The sequence below is a fragment of the Scomber japonicus genome, chromosome 4, assembly GCF_027409825.1.
Source record: "Scomber japonicus isolate fScoJap1 chromosome 4, fScoJap1.pri, whole genome shotgun sequence".
NCBI lineage: Eukaryota > Metazoa > Chordata > Actinopteri > Scombriformes > Scombridae > Scomber > Scomber japonicus.
Window position 1 is genome coordinate 24683183 of NC_070581.1, and position 17968 is coordinate 24701150.

Below are 17968 nucleotides of genomic sequence, written 5' to 3' on the forward strand. Positions count from 1 at the left end.
AATCAGTATCATTCATGAGCTTGGCCCGCATCTATCCTATAATGACATCATTGAAGACTTTGCTTCTAAAAAAAAATCTAGGAAGTGAAAGTTTTGAAGATGGTTTATCCATTAAGTACAGGCCTACATACATACAGCATACATTGGTTAGTATTAAGCCATATACTAACCCATTAACACTAACCCTAACCCTAACTATTTACCTTCAGCAATATAAAGACTCATTAAATACACAAGCATTTGTAATCAGACATAGGTGCAGTGGATCCTCAACATGTGCTCAGTCTTGATGCCAAACAGAACAAGGGAAAGGAGGAGGATATATAGACTGGTGCACAATCAGTTGAGAGTGAGTTCAGGTGATGGACGGGTCCAAGTCAAGGAAGTGATTAAGAAGTGATAACTAGTGTGTCTTTTTTCAGTATACACAGCATTTAAAAATCAATGGATGAATACATAAGTAGATTTTGTTTTGTTTGGATTTGTATATTGCGCTTTGTCTTTTTGGGACTGTGTTTGTATATTTGTTGTATTTCCATTGTTGGATATCTCCCGGAGCCTCATGTGTGGGCAGTTTATGTCTCTGCTTGGATGATGTTGATGTATTGTGCTGTTAGATAATGGTGGGTTCACATGCCAGAGTGTTGGGTTTGTTGTTAATTTGTTGTCTGAATAATTATATGAGAGATGGGTCATAAATTGACACAAAAAAATGAAACCATTCATTCATTCATTCATTCATTCATTCATTCATTCATTCATTCACATGGCTGTACAGACTAATATAATGGTAATGTTGGTTACATCAAAAGCTTTTTGCTATAAAGCAATGAATTTGAGTTCACTGTAAGGGTTGTAACTGTTCCCAATAATAGTCTCTGTGTTGCCTCGCCCTCTTCCATCTCTGCTTGGATTGTTAACCTTCTTTATTCTGCATCCTTCTTCTGTTCTATGGCAAGTCATTATATCACATACCAAATACTGACAGAATGTTTCCCAGACAGCTGTAAAACCTGAAAATAATTGTGAGGGATTCCTTTTTTGTAGAAATGCCCCTTGTTAATTTACAAGCTTTTTGGTTTTAATGTATAATTTGATTTGAGCTTAAAAACTCAGTCTTTTTAATGTTGGTCATTTTTCATTATTGTTAACTGGTAATTGTGAAGAAACTAATGATACATGTATATTATGCAAGGTGAGGTCATCTGGTACAGCACAGATGATATGTGCACAATCATTAAAAAAAACCAAAACTCTCTGCTTGTTAAAATGTTAACAATTAGTCCTGGTAGTTAAGAGGCTTGTCTGCTTTCTTTTTCATTAGTTGGCCTGGGGTGTGGATAAGGAATTTGAGTGAAGAGCAGCTCCATAAGACACAGTGATCAGTGATGGTTTGACCAATGGAGTGAAGGAAACAAAGACAAGTCCTTCCTCTCTGTCTGTTAACACTTCTTCCTCAATTAAGTCAGATGGTCCACTCTATGTCCTTGCCATCCTGTTGACCGACCCATGTATCACCCCTCATACATCTAATTCCTCTTCTGTTTCCTGCTATTCTACTTGCACATGAGGGGTTGTAACAGCCAGGAATTCACTCTGCCCTTTGTGTCCACAAGTGTGTAGACAGACCCAGAGATGACCCCAAGCTCTTACAAAATCAACATGGAAAAGTATCTATATTCACCCTTACCCAGTGACTTGTGTTATCTTGATGCCCTGCCTTCCACGTCCATGTCCGTTACAGAAAGCAGTGTGAAATGGGACAGACCTGGCCAAGTGTTTCCGCACCGTAATGGCGGGGCAGCGCCAGAATCTAGTTTCTCACCAAGGGAGCTGTGTGGAAAGAGCAACAGGAAGGCTTTAGCAAGGCAGCAATACTTCCACACACACAACAGCCAGATCTCTGTCAGAATACTGGGGAGCGTTGATCAATGTGCAGAGCATATCCCGGGTTCTCAGATCTGGAATCTGAAATGTGGAACAATGTATGAAGATATACTTTATAAAGAGGAAATCGAATAGTTCTGGGATCAGATAGAACATTCCAGACCAGGCAAGAACTTCTAATCCACCCACAAAAGAAAGAAGGAAAGAAAGAAAGAAAGAAAGAAAGAAAGAAAGAAAGAAAGAAAGAAAGAAAGAAAGAAAGAAAGAAAGAAAGAAAGAAAGAAAGAAAGAAAGAAAGAAAGAAAAGGAATCTGCTTGACATGGCACCATAATATCATCCTTACAGAGTGTCAAGTGCTGTTGTGGAAAACAGACTGCCAGAGAAGACAAAAGCAAACAGGAAATAAAGAAAGAGAAATCTAACAGAGGCCTCAATCTCTTTTGTTATTACATCATGTTCTGGGAAACCAAAAGAATGTTTCTGTGTAAACACAATTTTACATGAAATACTGGTGAATATGTGCTGCAGGAACAATAAACTGAGTATTCGATACAGATCTTGCAAAGGGATCCCTCTCTTATCCATTTCGCTCCGTTCTAGTATGCATGACCTACTCGTTTTATTGATTGAGAGGTTTTTTGCGTTTTTGTACTTTCCAAAACACAAAACGAAATGCCAAAATCCTCCCTTTCCCTCTCCTCCCACCTTCAACTCTACTCCATTCTCTCCATCGCCTTGATCCCATACAGATGTTCTTCTTTAGCACTCCCCTCTGGAGGGAGTCTACTCCTATTGTTCATAAAATCAGATCCATTGGTCCCAGTCGACCCAGCCCAATGCACGAAGCGCGCACATAGTATGTGCAACAGTTTCATGAGCAGATAATTATGCATACTTAGCCTCGGACACACATGATCAGAGACAAAACATGAGAAGGAAAAGTTAGTCAGAATAGCAACAATTACAACACAGTTTGGAAAATCCCATCACAAAATCACAAATGTCTTCTCGGTGAGTGCTTCAAACACACAAATCTCCTGTTTCTCTCTCTTTTTCTGTCTCTCCACAACCTCCTTTTGAGTCCCCAGCTTCCTCATGTCCTTCCTCATGTTTTTTTGAAAAGGGCAAACTCTACAGGCCTGTAACTAGCCCTAATTGGCTCTGATTGGGTGGCTCTGTAGACATCTTGAAGTAATTTATGCTCAAGGTTGAGAGGGTAGTGAAGGTTGGCAGTGCTTTGGGTCTCAGTCTTCTCAATCATAACCCCAGGAGTTTTAAACCCCTGATCCAAATTTTCTTTGAGTGTATCTATTATGGGTCTATGCATATTGATGCAGGAATAGAGAGCAAAGCATTAAGTACTTCGAAGGCATCTCACAACTCATCTTTCACTGCCACATTTGTAAATCCAGTTTTTGCAGTTGTTTGGAGTAGTCATTGCCAAGTCTTTAAATGTTCAAGTTATATAACATTCTTATTTTATGGCCTCAACAGCAAAACACAGCAAAGAATGCAACGAGGAGGAGCAATAAAGCGTGCAAGAATATTACTATATAATTTTCATAAATGTCAAGCAACATGAACACTATCCATGTCAGCAGTCCTTGTTTTGATTTCAAATTGATATCCTAACACGGAAATATAAACTTTGAAATTGTTAACCTTCAGGACTGTCCTTTGTTCCAAGTATTAGAGGGACCAAAGGAAATGAAACAGTGCTGTTTGTATGATACCAGTGAGAGCATGCCAGCATAGTATTGACATCTTGTAAGTACATAATAAACTGTGTGTGTTCTGGCAGCACATGGCCAGATAAGGTCTGTGGGATTAACTCATTAGAGTATTGGCTGCCCAGATGGCTCTTATTACATGTATCAGCTCAATTTATCTCTGGAGTACTTTAACATAAGTCAAACTGTCAGCAGTCACCAGTGGTGGATCTGTATAAAAACTTTTAGCCAGTTGTAACATATTTGCCAAAGTTCATTGCAAAGTTGATATTATAGTCTCTAATGTCCCATTAAAACTTATATAAAATTCAAATACAGCTTTGTTGAAACAGATGTCAAAGATTTTCATTATTCATTTGTTCTTACCACAATATGAAGGATTCAATATTTTTGATGTTTTAAAAGAAAACAACTCACTGAACTGTTCAATATGTGCGTTTACATGAAATCAAAAACAGTTGCAAGCTCCCAGTTTAAGTGCTTTTTAAAAATTTCTGTTTAGAGTGAGTGGTGCTCCTCATTTTACAGGGAAGCTATTTGAAGTATTTCACACAGTAGACCATGAGATGGCAGTATAAGACCAGGCTTTTAAAACCATGCCTGTCACAAAGGGGAAAGAAATTTCTGAGTGACTCAACTCTGCACTCTTGTGGTTATAGAAAAAAACAAAAACTAAAAAATGAACTCTTCTAGTGTTACATGTTCCTAATTCTTGACATAGCAAATATATTTAGTTAATGCCATGCCATGAACTTGTCAACATGTCATAAATTAGGTAATATGAGAGCACAATGAAAATATGAGAACCTGAGCGATGCATTCCAGAAAGAAAAAGAAAATCACCCACAGAGTGAGGAACTTTGAAGAAAACTGAACTAAGCCAAACAGTAAAGAGAGATGGCAGATCATGTTGCTTCTAGACTTACAGTGCAGACTTTCTTATTCAATATGTCTAGAGTGTTTTTGTTTATGGTGATGAGTGGATGAGGTAGTGTGTGTGGATGGATGTGGGCTTGCATGTGTGTTTTGAAGCAGGGAGCTATACACCTCAACCCAGTCGTTCTCTGAAGTGTTGCTCTGGGCTCGCCGGGAGACGCTCAGGTCCTCCACATCAAATATTCATTTCACAGAAACTCCTAAGCCTTAAATAATTCTCAAAGAAGTGTACCGAAAGTGAGCCCTTGCAATCCAAGGCACGTTTCTATCTGGACAATGGATTCAAGGGAGCACAAGAAGGGAGACAGAAAAAAGGGGGGTTGGCAGACAAAGAGACAGTAAGTGGGAATTGGATCTATTGTATGGGTCCATAACAGATCCCATCTTTGGATGTTTTAACTATTGCAGCCCACCATGAAGGGCTTTAAATAAACCAATCTGAAAATATTTGATGGATGTTATCTATTGATTTAGTGGCCTAAGTCTTAATTTCATGGTCTTTGGAAACCTACTGTCATTCTTACTGAACAGGCAGGTTTCAACCCTGTCACTCTGGGTGATAACAACCATCACCTGATCTCATCTGATCTGACCCTGTTCTCATCCAGGCCCTTATTCCAACCACAATTACACCATACCGGATGGATGATCTTGCACTCATTACCCCTCCATATCTGAGACCCTGACTGAACGAATCTGTCCCCTCTGGTGAGTGTGTGGCAGGTGGTGTGTCGACTTGGCCCCCGCCCCAGTACTCGGCCCTGGTGTGCTGATAAGAGCTCAGCGTGGAAAATCAGACAGCGGCGCTCTGGCCTTTCAGAAGCAAGCAGGAGAAAATGAGCCATGAAGGAAATCGGAGGTGATTATCTTTATTATCAGCCAGGGGAGTAACCGTGGAAACGGCGACCTGTGGGGGGAGAAAGATGCACAAGCTGTTCCAGCAGCCTGCCGATTGGCCCATACAAGCTCCAGTGGTAATTAACATCTGCATATGCAAACGAGTGCTCCAGCTAGGGAAATTTGGCAGGCATTTCTCACCTGCACCCTGTGCCTGTAAGCTGCAGGGTAGTTGAGTTTGTGTCACAGTGTATTCATGTAATTGTGTGTGTGGGTACACAGGGTGCACCCGCCCACCCACCAACACACACACACACACACACACACACACACACACACACACACACACACACACACACACACACACACACACACACACACACACACACACAAAATCAAATTATGAGTGTTCTGTGACTTCTTCATATTCATAACACAACCTTGTTCCTTGGTGCACTTGTGTATTTTAATGTCCCAGGCATTTGCACATTTGCATAGCTGAAAAGTACTTAGGCCTGCACTTTTTGGAAGCACAGTTGGCACGGGTGGACCGGGGGCACTGGGTCGGATACACGACACCCACCCACCTCTTTGTTTTTGCAGCGTAGCGCTAAAAGAGATGAGGCCACACAACAGGAGGCTGTCAGCGGGCCTGCTGGGAGCCTCATTATCATCTCAGGGAGCAGGGAGCAGGGACAAGTGACGTCCAGAGAGAGACACTGATCGTCAGCCTCACCTGCTGATGGGGACAGTCACAGTGCTCGGAAAAGTGAAAGAACTTGTCAGCAAATGTCAGTGGCAAAGTTTTTTATAGGCCTATGCAGAAACTGTAAAACTGATAAATGAATAGGTGCACTTCTTCCCTGCCTAATCATATGAACATGTATGATTTTCCAGCTCGTATCCTGCTGATTAAATACCTGTTTGTTCATGTGTGTGCTGTTTTCAAACATCATACTATTTACTGTATGTGTGACTTGCGCCTGTGTGTGCGTGTGTGAGGCTAACACATGCTGCTGAATGAGTCTCTGACCTGTGAATTATGCAGAGCGCCCACAGACGTGGCCGGGATGTGTGTTGTGCTATGGAGTTCTAATGAGAGAGAAGCTAGCGGGCGGCAGGCAAGACGGGCTGCAGAGCACACTGAGAATGACAGCTCCAACAGCGGGAAGCCAGACTATAAATAGAGCCTGTGCTGAGAGCTTATGACACCTGGATAGCATTGGCAATTTCCCTCAGACCAACTTCTACCACCACCTGCATCTTGTTCTGTGCTACTTATTATGTCTTCTCTCTGTCAAAAGGAGTATTTCTTTGCATCTCTCTTTACTTTCACTTTCTCCTGTTCAGATGGTCATGTGTCTTGGGTAGTAGTCTGCTGTCGCCTTCAGGGGCTTCCATTCTCTCATCCTCCCATGTCTGCCCACTTGTTTACTGTATTCCATCACCTCCAATCTGATTAGTTTAATGAAATTTTTTATTAATTCAATTTGCCAAGGATTTTAGGCTACAGTATTGCAGCATATATCATATAGCATTTTACAATAGCAGATTAATATGGATTATAAGAATGGTGTGTGTGTGTGTGTGTGTGTGTGTGTGTGTGTGTGTGTCTGCTCTTCAAGAGTTCTCGCCCATTTTATGTGTGGTTGGTAATCCAAAACCTTTTTTTTGTTGTTGTTTGTTTACATGATTAAAAAGTGACAGGAGAGAGTTACAAATCCCTGATGTCCCAGTGGTTGCCTCACTTTGCCTCAAGATGATGTCAAATGGAGGTAGACAGGAAGCAAAGACATTTAACTACCATCAGGATCAGGATGAAAAGCACAGTGGTCCAATGAGGTGTCAGTGATTGTTTCATTGTGAAATTAATACCCAACCATTCTTCAAAATGGGGCTGAAATCACCCTTGGCATCCTCTTTTGCCAACTCACATTAATTATTTCAGAATTTGCCTTGTAATCCAGACTGAGAATCCTACCCAGAACGAATGGGATGTCAGCTTTATGCAACTACTTGTAAAGGCATTACAGGGCGTTAAGTCCCGCATGGATTTGAATTGGTCTCAGCAGTACAGGATTAGAAGCAGCAGGGATTAGACCATCCCTAGAGGAAATACGGGAGCAGGGGTGGCCAAGGGACTCAAGATATAGAATACATATTGCTCAGCATGTGGACTTCACCAGGCAGTTGAGCAACATTGTTTATACCAGTACTTGGGACCTCTGTAAACTGTCAGACTACACCTTTCATAAGTGTCATGTAGAGTGACTTAATGACCGCTTTTCTGAACAATAGCGTCTGTCCATACAGTACATAATTAGTTAAATTTGCTTTATGTATGACACTGTTATGTATTCATATGGTACAAAGTCATGGCAGAAACATGATTTTCAGAGTTGCTTTTTTCATAATCCTGATGCTAAAAAAACAATCACACCAACAGTGCGAGGGTTATTACAGAGCAACATAGATGCACTGTTTTGCTGAAGAATGCTTACATGAGCATCTGAACCTATTTCATGCTTCTCTCTGTGCCCACTCTTCTACTTTTTCTGCAGTTTTACTCTCTAATAAAATACAGATGCATCCAACAAAGACAGTATAAGTATGAGCCAGCGCTTTATTGGTCATCTACAGTCATCCTCTGCAAAATCACTGACCTCAGGGCCATTTCATTCCAGCTAAACACACTGACCCACACCTCCATTAGTAACCTAATATGATTGCATCCACCATGGTGGTCTACAGAAGCTGAGGCCAGGCTGAGCTAACAGACTTGCATGAAGACAAATGACAGCAATTTTGCATGTTGCAGCCATGGGTTATTCTGTTAGCCGCTGGTTAGGAAGTGAGTGGGAAATGAAGGATCTCAGGATGAACCCAGGGCTATAGAGGGACAAAAGAGAGATGGCCTGTGTTTCTCTAACACCCACATACTGTAGGAGTTTGGGAAAGTGCCAGACAGTGGCCAAACTTGGCATCACTGCTGAGACATAGTACAGCCTACATGGACTGGTTGGAGTACCAGCTACATGTTGTGGTTCATAATGGCAGCATGATTGCTCATTTGCATGAGTTATGATGTCTCTCAACAATAAGACATGAATACAGATTTCAGATTTATGCAATTTTTAACCAGCAAAGTTTATTTATATATAACAACAGTACAAAGTGAATCCTTGGCTTGCAAAATAGGTGTGCTTCATATTTACAATAGGTACACGATAATATATTATCATAACAAAACAAAGCAAATAAAAAACAAGAGAACAACCTTTTTTAAATACTTTAAGTTTCTTACAATTTTCACAACACTTTTATAAAATAACAAGAACAGACAGCCATTATTATTATCATCATCATCGTCATCTTCATCATTGTCAGTAATTACTATTTTACAGAACTCCAGTGTCTACAAAGGGTTTGTTTACGATGTGTTTAAAACGGAAGGATACTCATTTTATACTTGGTGATATTCTGTCTTGAGAATAATACATTGATCTGGATTTCAGTTCCTCTGTCTGATGCCATGAAGCAAGCAAAAAATGCTGAGGAAATGTTTTGTTTTGTGTAAGGAATGACACGTGCCAGTCAAAACCACAACACCATCTCTTCGGCAACACGTTACACAGAGAGCAAAAAAGTGCACAAAGCATCTTCAATTAGCAGTCAGCTTGAGCTGAAATGAGGTTGTGTTCATGAGCATCTATCCATATCTCACACAACTGGCAGTCAAATGGGATTCTGCGCTGCAGAAAGAGTAAACAAACTTTCCTTTTTTCAGTTTAAACTGAATCAAAAAGGTTCCAAGCGATGTGTGTACAGCATGGAAACAAAATCTCTTTTACAAAAAAGGTGCATTCAGCTGTGATTTAAGACGTGTACAAATGGGCTTCCAGGAGGAATTGCAGTTGACTAATGACGGCGCAGATCGATATGGAATACTAGGCAGAACTAAAGCATGAATTAAAATGCATGCAAAAATCTCACTCAAAACAAAGGAAACATCTTGATATATATGATCTCTCAGAGAAAAGTCAAAGCCACTCTCAACCAATTTGTGTGCCTTTGATTATGTTCATCACAATTCTGAATACAGGGGGATCTCATTTAAGAGTTGGAAGGACTCTATACATACATTTCATCCCTTGGAGAAGGAAAAGGCATTTAGGTCCTGTTAAAATGATAATAAGCATTACTCCATATAAGCAATGTGAGGTATGAGGAGGATACAATTCTATTTGCTGAAATAGGGAAGACACCTTAATCAAAAGGAAGAAGCATTATGTTTTGTGTATGCACTGTATATATGCGCCATTGTGTACCTATTGATGTTTATTAGGAGGTTACAGAGCGCAAAGGTGCTTTTTTAGATGAGGGAACAAATTACAACTATTCTTTCCCACTTCTGCCCCCACTGGCCAGACACAGTAATAGCATGTCAATCATCACCTCATCCTACATTTCTCCTTGCCTGTTAGTTTGATGTTTTTTTTCTCTTTCCATCTCCTGATCACACTGTGCACACAACTGACTGAGATCAAAGAGCAGCTTCAAAGCCGGAGCAGGAAACTAGAGCTAAAGGGGTTCTCTCTCTTTCTACCTCTCCCTCTCTCCTCATTTCTCAACACTTCTCTTCAAACAGCTCAGGCGAGCCTAGTGCTGAGCGAGGCAATGTCTGCCAGAGCCAGGCCGTACCCTCTTCACCTTTCCTTTTGCTTTATCTCGCTAAGACAGTTCTCAGCAGAGTGCCAGGACCAGGTATCACTGAAAAACCAATGGACTCCGAAGTACTGAAGGGTCTGTGCCCGAGTCGAGGACTAATAACATCAGGAACACTAAGCAGGTGGGTATCTAAGGCCACAGAGAAAAGAAGCACCTTTCACCCACTACTGGTATTTGTCATGCTCTCAACATACACAATTGCGGTATATTATACAAATCTTTAATACTTTAATACCTATTTTCAAGTACTTGATGTAAACAACAAGCAAACATATATCTCGGAAGAAAATGAAATCACCTATCCAGAGGACAGAATCTACAGTTTGTTGTCATCCAGCTAGAAGGTTGGAAGGTTACATCACCCTTGTAGCTTGTGACGGTTTGGTTTAAATCAGGAGACGCTTAGTATTTCTCATTCACATAACATGAAACAAACTCGTGAAACATGTTTTATGTCTGTGTTCTTCATATTTTTTTTATTTCTTCCCAAGTCCCAGATCTCTTTTCTCCGACTTATGTTTCGTACCTTTCATGAGTTAAAAACTCACGGTTCCAGTTATGCAAACTTTCAACGGCTCTACACTCCCATTTGAGAGCTTTGCTCCCTCTGTAAAGCATGAACCGATTTTGACACATTAGTGAACAATTTGAAACAAAAGGATCTTTTGGCACTTGGTCAAACTAGACCCACGCAGGCTTCTTATTGTCTGTGCGAAGACATTGGTGGTGGTCAGATAACATCTCCCATAAGCTGGCCAACTAGAGTTGGCATGACTCATTGGCACTTGATAAAATCAATGGTGAACCTTTAGAACACATCTGATGTGTGATACCACGCATGCAAAGTACACATTAAGTTGATCAAGTCCCCAAAGAGGTACAAAGAGTGGTTATATAACGGAGAGTTTTAGCCTACAGCAACCAATTGGTCTTATCAGGTCTCTCCTCACTAGTAGCTGTACCTATGGTACTGTATGAGCAGCAGAGTCACAGCAGTGACAGCCACAGTGCAGATGATACACACTCTCCTCTAGCCGATATAGGATAAATAATGTTTGTGAAGCAGTTGGATGGGCCGGGGCCAGGACGGACAAATGGAGCTGTTCACATGACGAGCTACTGCAAATATCTACGGACCTCAGTTCAACTGAGCTCCCTTTTGTTTGCAAAAACTCAAACAAACTTACAAACAAACAAACAAATAAAAACATTTGTACATTCACATACACTGATTGGCAAGTATCCCGGTACATACACAGATGATCTAACTGCTGAAGAAATCCTTGAACACCAGAGTGATGTTGATTTAAGGTCATCTTCTAAATACACTATAGACTTCATCTTCGTTGTCCTCAGTTTAGGTGCAAGCATGCTGGCTGAACTGTGACCATCACGAGTGGAGTTCCATTGACTCTTGGATGATGAGCACAAGTTTCATGTTTTCCTGTACACTTCTGATTGGATAAAGACCAGAGGTTTTGTCCGTGTCATGTGAAGGATCAGTCCGAGGAGGGAAGGAGTGAGAGAAGACATGGACCATGGCCTGTTTCACTACCACACTACCCTGATGTGGTGTTACACTCTTTATGTCTTTATACAACAACATTTACGGGATCCTAGGTGGATATTTTGACTGCAACTCATAATATTCAAATGTACAAGTACAAAAATAAAATCTGAATGCGAACTCAGCTGTCCAACATGAGATCTGCTCCTCTGCTTCTCAGCTCATATGTGAGTTTCTGACTGAGAGAACAAATCAGTTTCTCCATTTGCGCTCACAGTCTTGCAGGAGTCTTCTTCAGTATGACACAAACACACAGACACATGCGCACGCACACACACACACACACACACACACACCATACAATTTCCTGTCAAACTGAGAGAAAATATCCTTTGAGAAAAAAACCCCCAAACAAACAAAAAGTAAATACAAGCCATGTTGTTGCCTTCTCTGCTGATGTTCCTTCCTTATGCCATTATGAGCTCCAGTTGCAGGTACCCTGTTTCAGTCTGTGCACCCTTAGCTGGCACCATAATGGAAGGAGGTGGGAGAATTACAAACTAAAGCAGTTGTATGTCTATCTGGCTGTGGATACAGAGGTCCCAGGTCTGGTTTCGTGGTTGTGGCTCCCACGATGAGAGGTAAGTAATGCAGGACCTTTCGTTGGTCCAGTAGAGTCTGTGGTCCTCTTTCTCTCTCTCTTTCACTCTCTCTTTCAGTAGGGGTCACTCTCAGCTCTCGAGGGACATAGCAGAGATGAGCTGCTCCACCTTGTAGGCCAGCCTCTGCTTCCTCGCCTGTTCATCCTGCTCCAGGGCTGTTGTAATCTGTAATCAGGAAAAAAACTTGGGTCAAATACTAGCTAGGCAAAAAATTAGATCTTATAATATTTAATAGCGAATGATAGGTATCTCCATTTTTTCCCCCAAAACCTATTACAAACTTATTTCTTTATGGAGAATAGTATTTTTAGGTTTCTATATGGACAACACATGAAAGAAAGAGAAAAAAAATTACATCACTGCCGTTGTCTTTGACAACATTGAGAAATATTTGTGTATTAGCCTTTTCCCTTTTTATCTTCTGAGCCCTATCTTGTAAATTGGGCATTTGTCAAGTTGGGTTCAAAAGGGATTCAGACAGGCTCTCCTCTCTGTTCTTTCATCTGGTGTCTGCCTTGTCAGGATGAATCTATGTCAGGGTGACATTAACATGTATGGCAAAGGCCTTTAATATGAATATAAAAAGGAAAAAAATAATATCATGACTTTATCACTTCTGATATGGATCTCTATATCCACATACTGTAGTGCTTATTTCAACATAAGGTTTCTGGTTTGGACGTTATCATGTGAGCACTGTGCTGCTGGACTGTATGTCCACATGTGATGTAATGTAAATATGGATCCATTTCCCATTAAAAAAACATATAACTGAACTGCAATGTTTGAGTCAATAATTGAAACTTCAAACAAAATAATTCATTGACCGCTAATGGGCAATGGGTAATTTAAAATATTCTGAGGTAATAGATGAATAATGAATCAATTTGAGGAAAATACGTCATGTACAGTGAATTAATTTATCAATGTTGGGTAACACTTGCTTTTTTTTTTTTCTTCACTCATTTATGTCTGGCTGCTGCACACATATTCAGAGTCACTCAAAGGCTATTTCAGTGTAGGCAAGAAAAGTCAAAATCAATCGAAAATAGTTGATGTTAAGCTTTTTTTTGTCTGAAGAATTTTTTAATCAAACTTACTATACTTAATTTTGCACTTTCAGACTTTCATTTAAGGTGTATCATAGGTCAACTGACAAGAATGTCCCAGAATCTTTACTTCCTTCAGTGAATCAGAACCCCTCTGTTCGCTTTTTTATGAGTTTTGGTTTTAGTGGGCTAATAGCTCCACCAGCCTTGACACAGTTAAAGATGATTTTTTTTTTTGCATAGCCTGGCAGACCTGTGTTTGCTGCCTCTCCTGTTGTAGAACACAGTAGCTGTCTGCCCACCTCCCATCTTCCACTCATCTGCTTAAGTGCTCTTAAAAGCTGGCAGCTACAGGCGGAGCATTTCCTCCTCCTCATCGGGCCGATAGCAATCCATTATTAATCTGTAGCAAGGTATGCAGGTGCAGCTTCCACTGCCATCTCGCAAATCCATTTAAGTAGGCTGCAGCTCTGGCCTGGTTAGCCTGACACACACACATAGCCTTTTGTTAAAGGCTGAGTAAGAATGAGCAACCGTTAACGGTGCTAGATGAGATTTGCACTGCATTCTGGGAGACAGAAGATGCTGCAGGAGTGATGGGGTGCATGTGCTTGAGTAAATGTGTGCAAAACGAGTTTGTTTGCATACATCTCTATGCATGTGTGCGTCAGGCATCTACAACTGCAGAGGCAGCAAAAGCAAGTGTATGAAATTCATGGAGATCAAAAGGGGAGGCTGACTGGATAATAGGTGAAAAGAGAGGCAATGTATAGGAAGGATGGAGAGAGAAAGTGAGAGAGACAGAGAGAGAGAGGGAGAGATACGGTGGTCTAACATAAAGGTCAGGCTAATGCTTCCCAGAGGAGGAGCTGACATTAGAAACAGAATGTCTCCATAAATGCTCTCTCTCGCTCTTCCTTCTCTATCTTCTGTGCTTCCTGTGATCTGACAGCATGCGTGTGTGTGTGTGCATTGCCTATGATTCTACTCATGAGAGCACTATATAACAGATAGCCCACTCTAACTCAACACGGACGAAAGGACAGAGCAGCATGCTGAGAGCTTGTAGACATTCACTTTCTACTGTACAGATCAGACACACTGCCTTGTTAAGCTCAGGTCTCACTAGACCTCTGGGCATTGGGGAAGTCTACTGAAGACTCTGAGCTGACCTTACTAACCTTTGCCAGTTATGAAGAGTCTGAGAACACCAAGGGCAAAATATTAAAGTGTGGGGCAAATTTGCGCCACGCCTTTCGTTCAATTTGCGCTTGCAATCTGCCAGTAATTAGTGCCTGATTGACTAAGGCAGCAGCTCATTATGCAATCAGCGCCTGGGACTGCCCTCCAGGTAGGCCCTCCATTTACAAGTGAAGGCGCTCAGTATGTTGTTCAGTGGAGGGATTTTTCTGAGATCACCAAGCTCAGGAAAGAAAGGATACTGTCTTCATGATGTGTACAAATAATCAGTATTTTCTTGGACATTCCGATGTAGTTGTAACACCTTATAAAATTGTCTATTACACAATAAAGTATGATAAAAACTATACTAGAGAGAGGGGGGGGGGCGGTCAAAGAAAGAGAGACAGCAGGGCAGAGTGGAGAAGCAGATCCATTAGAAACAGTGTCTCTCTAAAGGTTAATATTAAGGTTTAATGAGCAAAAAACCACAACTGCTCATTTTGTCTGATGAGTGCTGCCCAGGACTAAACAGCTCAAATTATCTGAAATTTCCCAAAAAAGGAGCAATGAGAGAAAAGTAAAAAAAAAAATCAATACAAATTTGTGTGGCAGACTCTTGTTTTTCTTCTTTCCTACCAAATTAATCATCTTGTGGCTCCATCAGCTTTATCTCGTGGCTTGAGCCCCAGGTTGAGAAGCACTGCAAATTACCTAACTGTATGTAATGCAGAGCTGGGCCATATGGGCAGAATGAAATATCACGATATTCCTGACCAAATACCTCAATATTGATATTTTGGCAATATTGTAGGGATGATTATCAATGCTTTCATGAAATGTTAATGAGATTTTCGATTAATAATTAACAGTAATGTGGATATAATAACAGATAATAGAACAGTCTGTTAAGTTCAGGAAATTACATTTTTATAGTAATGAACCTAGTAAGTAAGTAAAATGCTGCATAAACATAGATGCTTCAGTCCTAACAAACTACTAAGGTTATATATAATATTTATAAGACATGTTGCTAATAATAGTTTTGTATTTCTTCTTAAGTAGGAATTTTAAAGTTGGACTGAATACTTCTTCCACCAGTGTGTGTACACCTGCCTGAATATGACTGAATGTTACAGGCCCCACAGCTGTGAAGGAGCCAGCGATGGTCAAGCACGAATAAAACAGCTGATGCCAATCAGCGATTACATGCACAACTTCAGTGCTGTGCCTGAACTAACACTATGCTTCATTACTTCCTGCAGAATGTGCGCTCAAGCACATTTATCAAATCTTCTTCTACTGTTTGCGAGATCCTCCCTCTTATACAGGTATAAAGGAGAGTGGAGCACTTAACTGCTGATACGCAGACTGCTCTTCTGATGTCAGGCAAACTGGCATTGATAAATAACAAACACAACGGTGGGCGCAGACTGTATCCAAACAACTTTGCTCATGTAAGGTGTGTATGTGTGTGTGCAAATATCACTAACCTCCTCACTGTACTTGCTGATGTAAGAGTAGATCTCATTGAGAGCGCTGAGCATGTTGAACTCTGTGGAGTGGAGTCTGGCCTGTTCTGCCAAATAGGCATTCATGTCCTGGTCGCTAATGGCTGGCAGCCGGTTGATGTCAGCGTAGTACCTGGGGACAGAGAAGGGGCAACACTTGGCATCACTCACAGAGACTCAGCCAGTGTAAAAGCTCAACTGAGACCTAAATTATTTTTATCGTCAAATTTATGGGCCATAATATCACTTTCACTAACAATGCCAGCTTGCTAACAGTCACTCACAAAAGACTTTTACAGAATCAGGTTGAGAAGTGTAGGCAAGAAAAAAGAGAATTATGAATCAATTTCCTGAAAATCTCCATTTCCATTGTAAGAGGATACAAAAAAGACGAGACAGAGGGGATCAGACTGGTGTATAAAGCGAGTGCATCAGCTCTTACCTCTCTACCCAGCTCTTGTAATTGGGGATATCTTTAGCGTAGAGCAGCTTATTGGATGGGGAGTCTTTGCCCAGGCGGTGTTCTGAAGTGGAGCAAGAATCCATAAAGGTCTGAGCTACTACAGACAGACAGGCGTCTGTGATGCTGCTCTTATGGATGTCAAACACGAACTGCGGGTTCTTGATCACGTTCACCCAGAAACGCAATGGAAGGCTGGAAGATGGAGACAAAGAGAATGAGTAAGAGACTGAGAGAAGTAAGCTCACTTCTCATTGAATTCTCTGACAGAAGGCAACTCAAGCCTATTTCACTATACTAAAAACAGATTAATCATGTGACTGTAAAGCCATTATGCTACAGTATAAAGACTCAGTTGATATCAATCCTGTTTCTGTAAATCTTGTTTCCTTACCAGTTGCTTTTCCACGTGTGACGTACGTCTGTGTCATGAATGCCGTGTTTGTCGGCCTGCTCATCCAGGAAGTCAAACATGTATTTGATGGCCAGGGGAAGAGTGCTCCCTCTGTGAACTGTACTGAACAACGTCTCAAACAGATCGTCCACAAATTTTTGTAGTGTTCCCTGAGAGAAGAAGGAGGTTACACTGAGATTAGCGATTCATAAAGTATGTGCTGATGCCTATACAGATACAAGTGTGCTGACACATATAGAAATGTATGGGAAAAGTTGATGTACCTTGGTAGCTAGCAGCCTGGTCAAATAAATCTCGGAAACCATCTTGCTACCGCGGTCTCCTTCCTTCTGGTCTCCGTGTTCGTGGTTCTTCACCAGGTGCCACACTTTAACACCGCTTTCTAGATCAGGGGTGATCATGGGAGCTCGTGAACGCAGGCTGTCTGGACTGCCTGTGTAGCGGAATGAGGAGTCTGTCCAGGGAAGAATAAAATAAATACAGAGTTATCACTGGGCCTAAATGACTGTGATTACAAACGCTTCCCTTAGGTGCAGCATCATGTAAATTAAGCATACGCTGCTCACCTACAACAGCGCACACAGCCGCCCTCATTTCTCATTTCTATCTCTCCTTTGTAACTCATTACAAAGCCAAATCCTCTCCGCTCCTCCTGCTCTAAGCCATGCTGTAAAAGAAATTGTGGTGGTGGATAATTTTATAGAACAGCAAAGTAATGAAAGGGAGGGGGAAGTTGTGGTCCTTCGTATCGATATGTGGTAGCCCTGTTGAAACTAAAAACCCTAAGGACACAAGGGACCATCCCTTTGTCTTCATCCAGAGAGAAGGACAGAAGTATTTACAAAAAGCTACATATATGTTTCCTGCTTTCTATCTCTTTGATGAATCATTTGATTATTATTTATTTTCATTTTCATTTACTTCACCTATTCATTCTCCTTTACCTCTCCCTCCTTACGTAACTCCTGCCTCACTTAGCGGAGACATGGTTGAGCCTGGCTCCTCTTAAAAGCACTCATAATTGGCTCTTCCCCGCAACATTGCGCCGACGCCATGTTGAAATGTC

At 41.2% G+C, this 17968-nt stretch overlaps 1 protein-coding gene across 1 annotated transcript in view; it reads right to left on the reverse strand.

Annotated features, from left to right (window-relative positions):
* Positions 1-11150: 11150 nt before the first annotated feature.
* The window catches only part of plxna2 (plexin A2), a 141875-nt gene continuing 135057 nt past the window's right edge, over positions 11151-17968 (reverse strand). The window contains exons 27-31 of the mRNA XM_053317321.1: positions 17166-17356; positions 16882-17051; positions 16470-16682; positions 16010-16160; positions 11151-12453 (exon numbers count right to left, since the gene is read on the reverse strand). Coding sequence (XP_053173296.1) covers positions 12358-12453; positions 16010-16160; positions 16470-16682; positions 16882-17051; positions 17166-17356 — 821 coding nt within the window. The 3' untranslated portion in view covers positions 11151-12357. The remainder of the gene's footprint in view (positions 12454-16009; positions 16161-16469; positions 16683-16881; positions 17052-17165; positions 17357-17968) is intronic.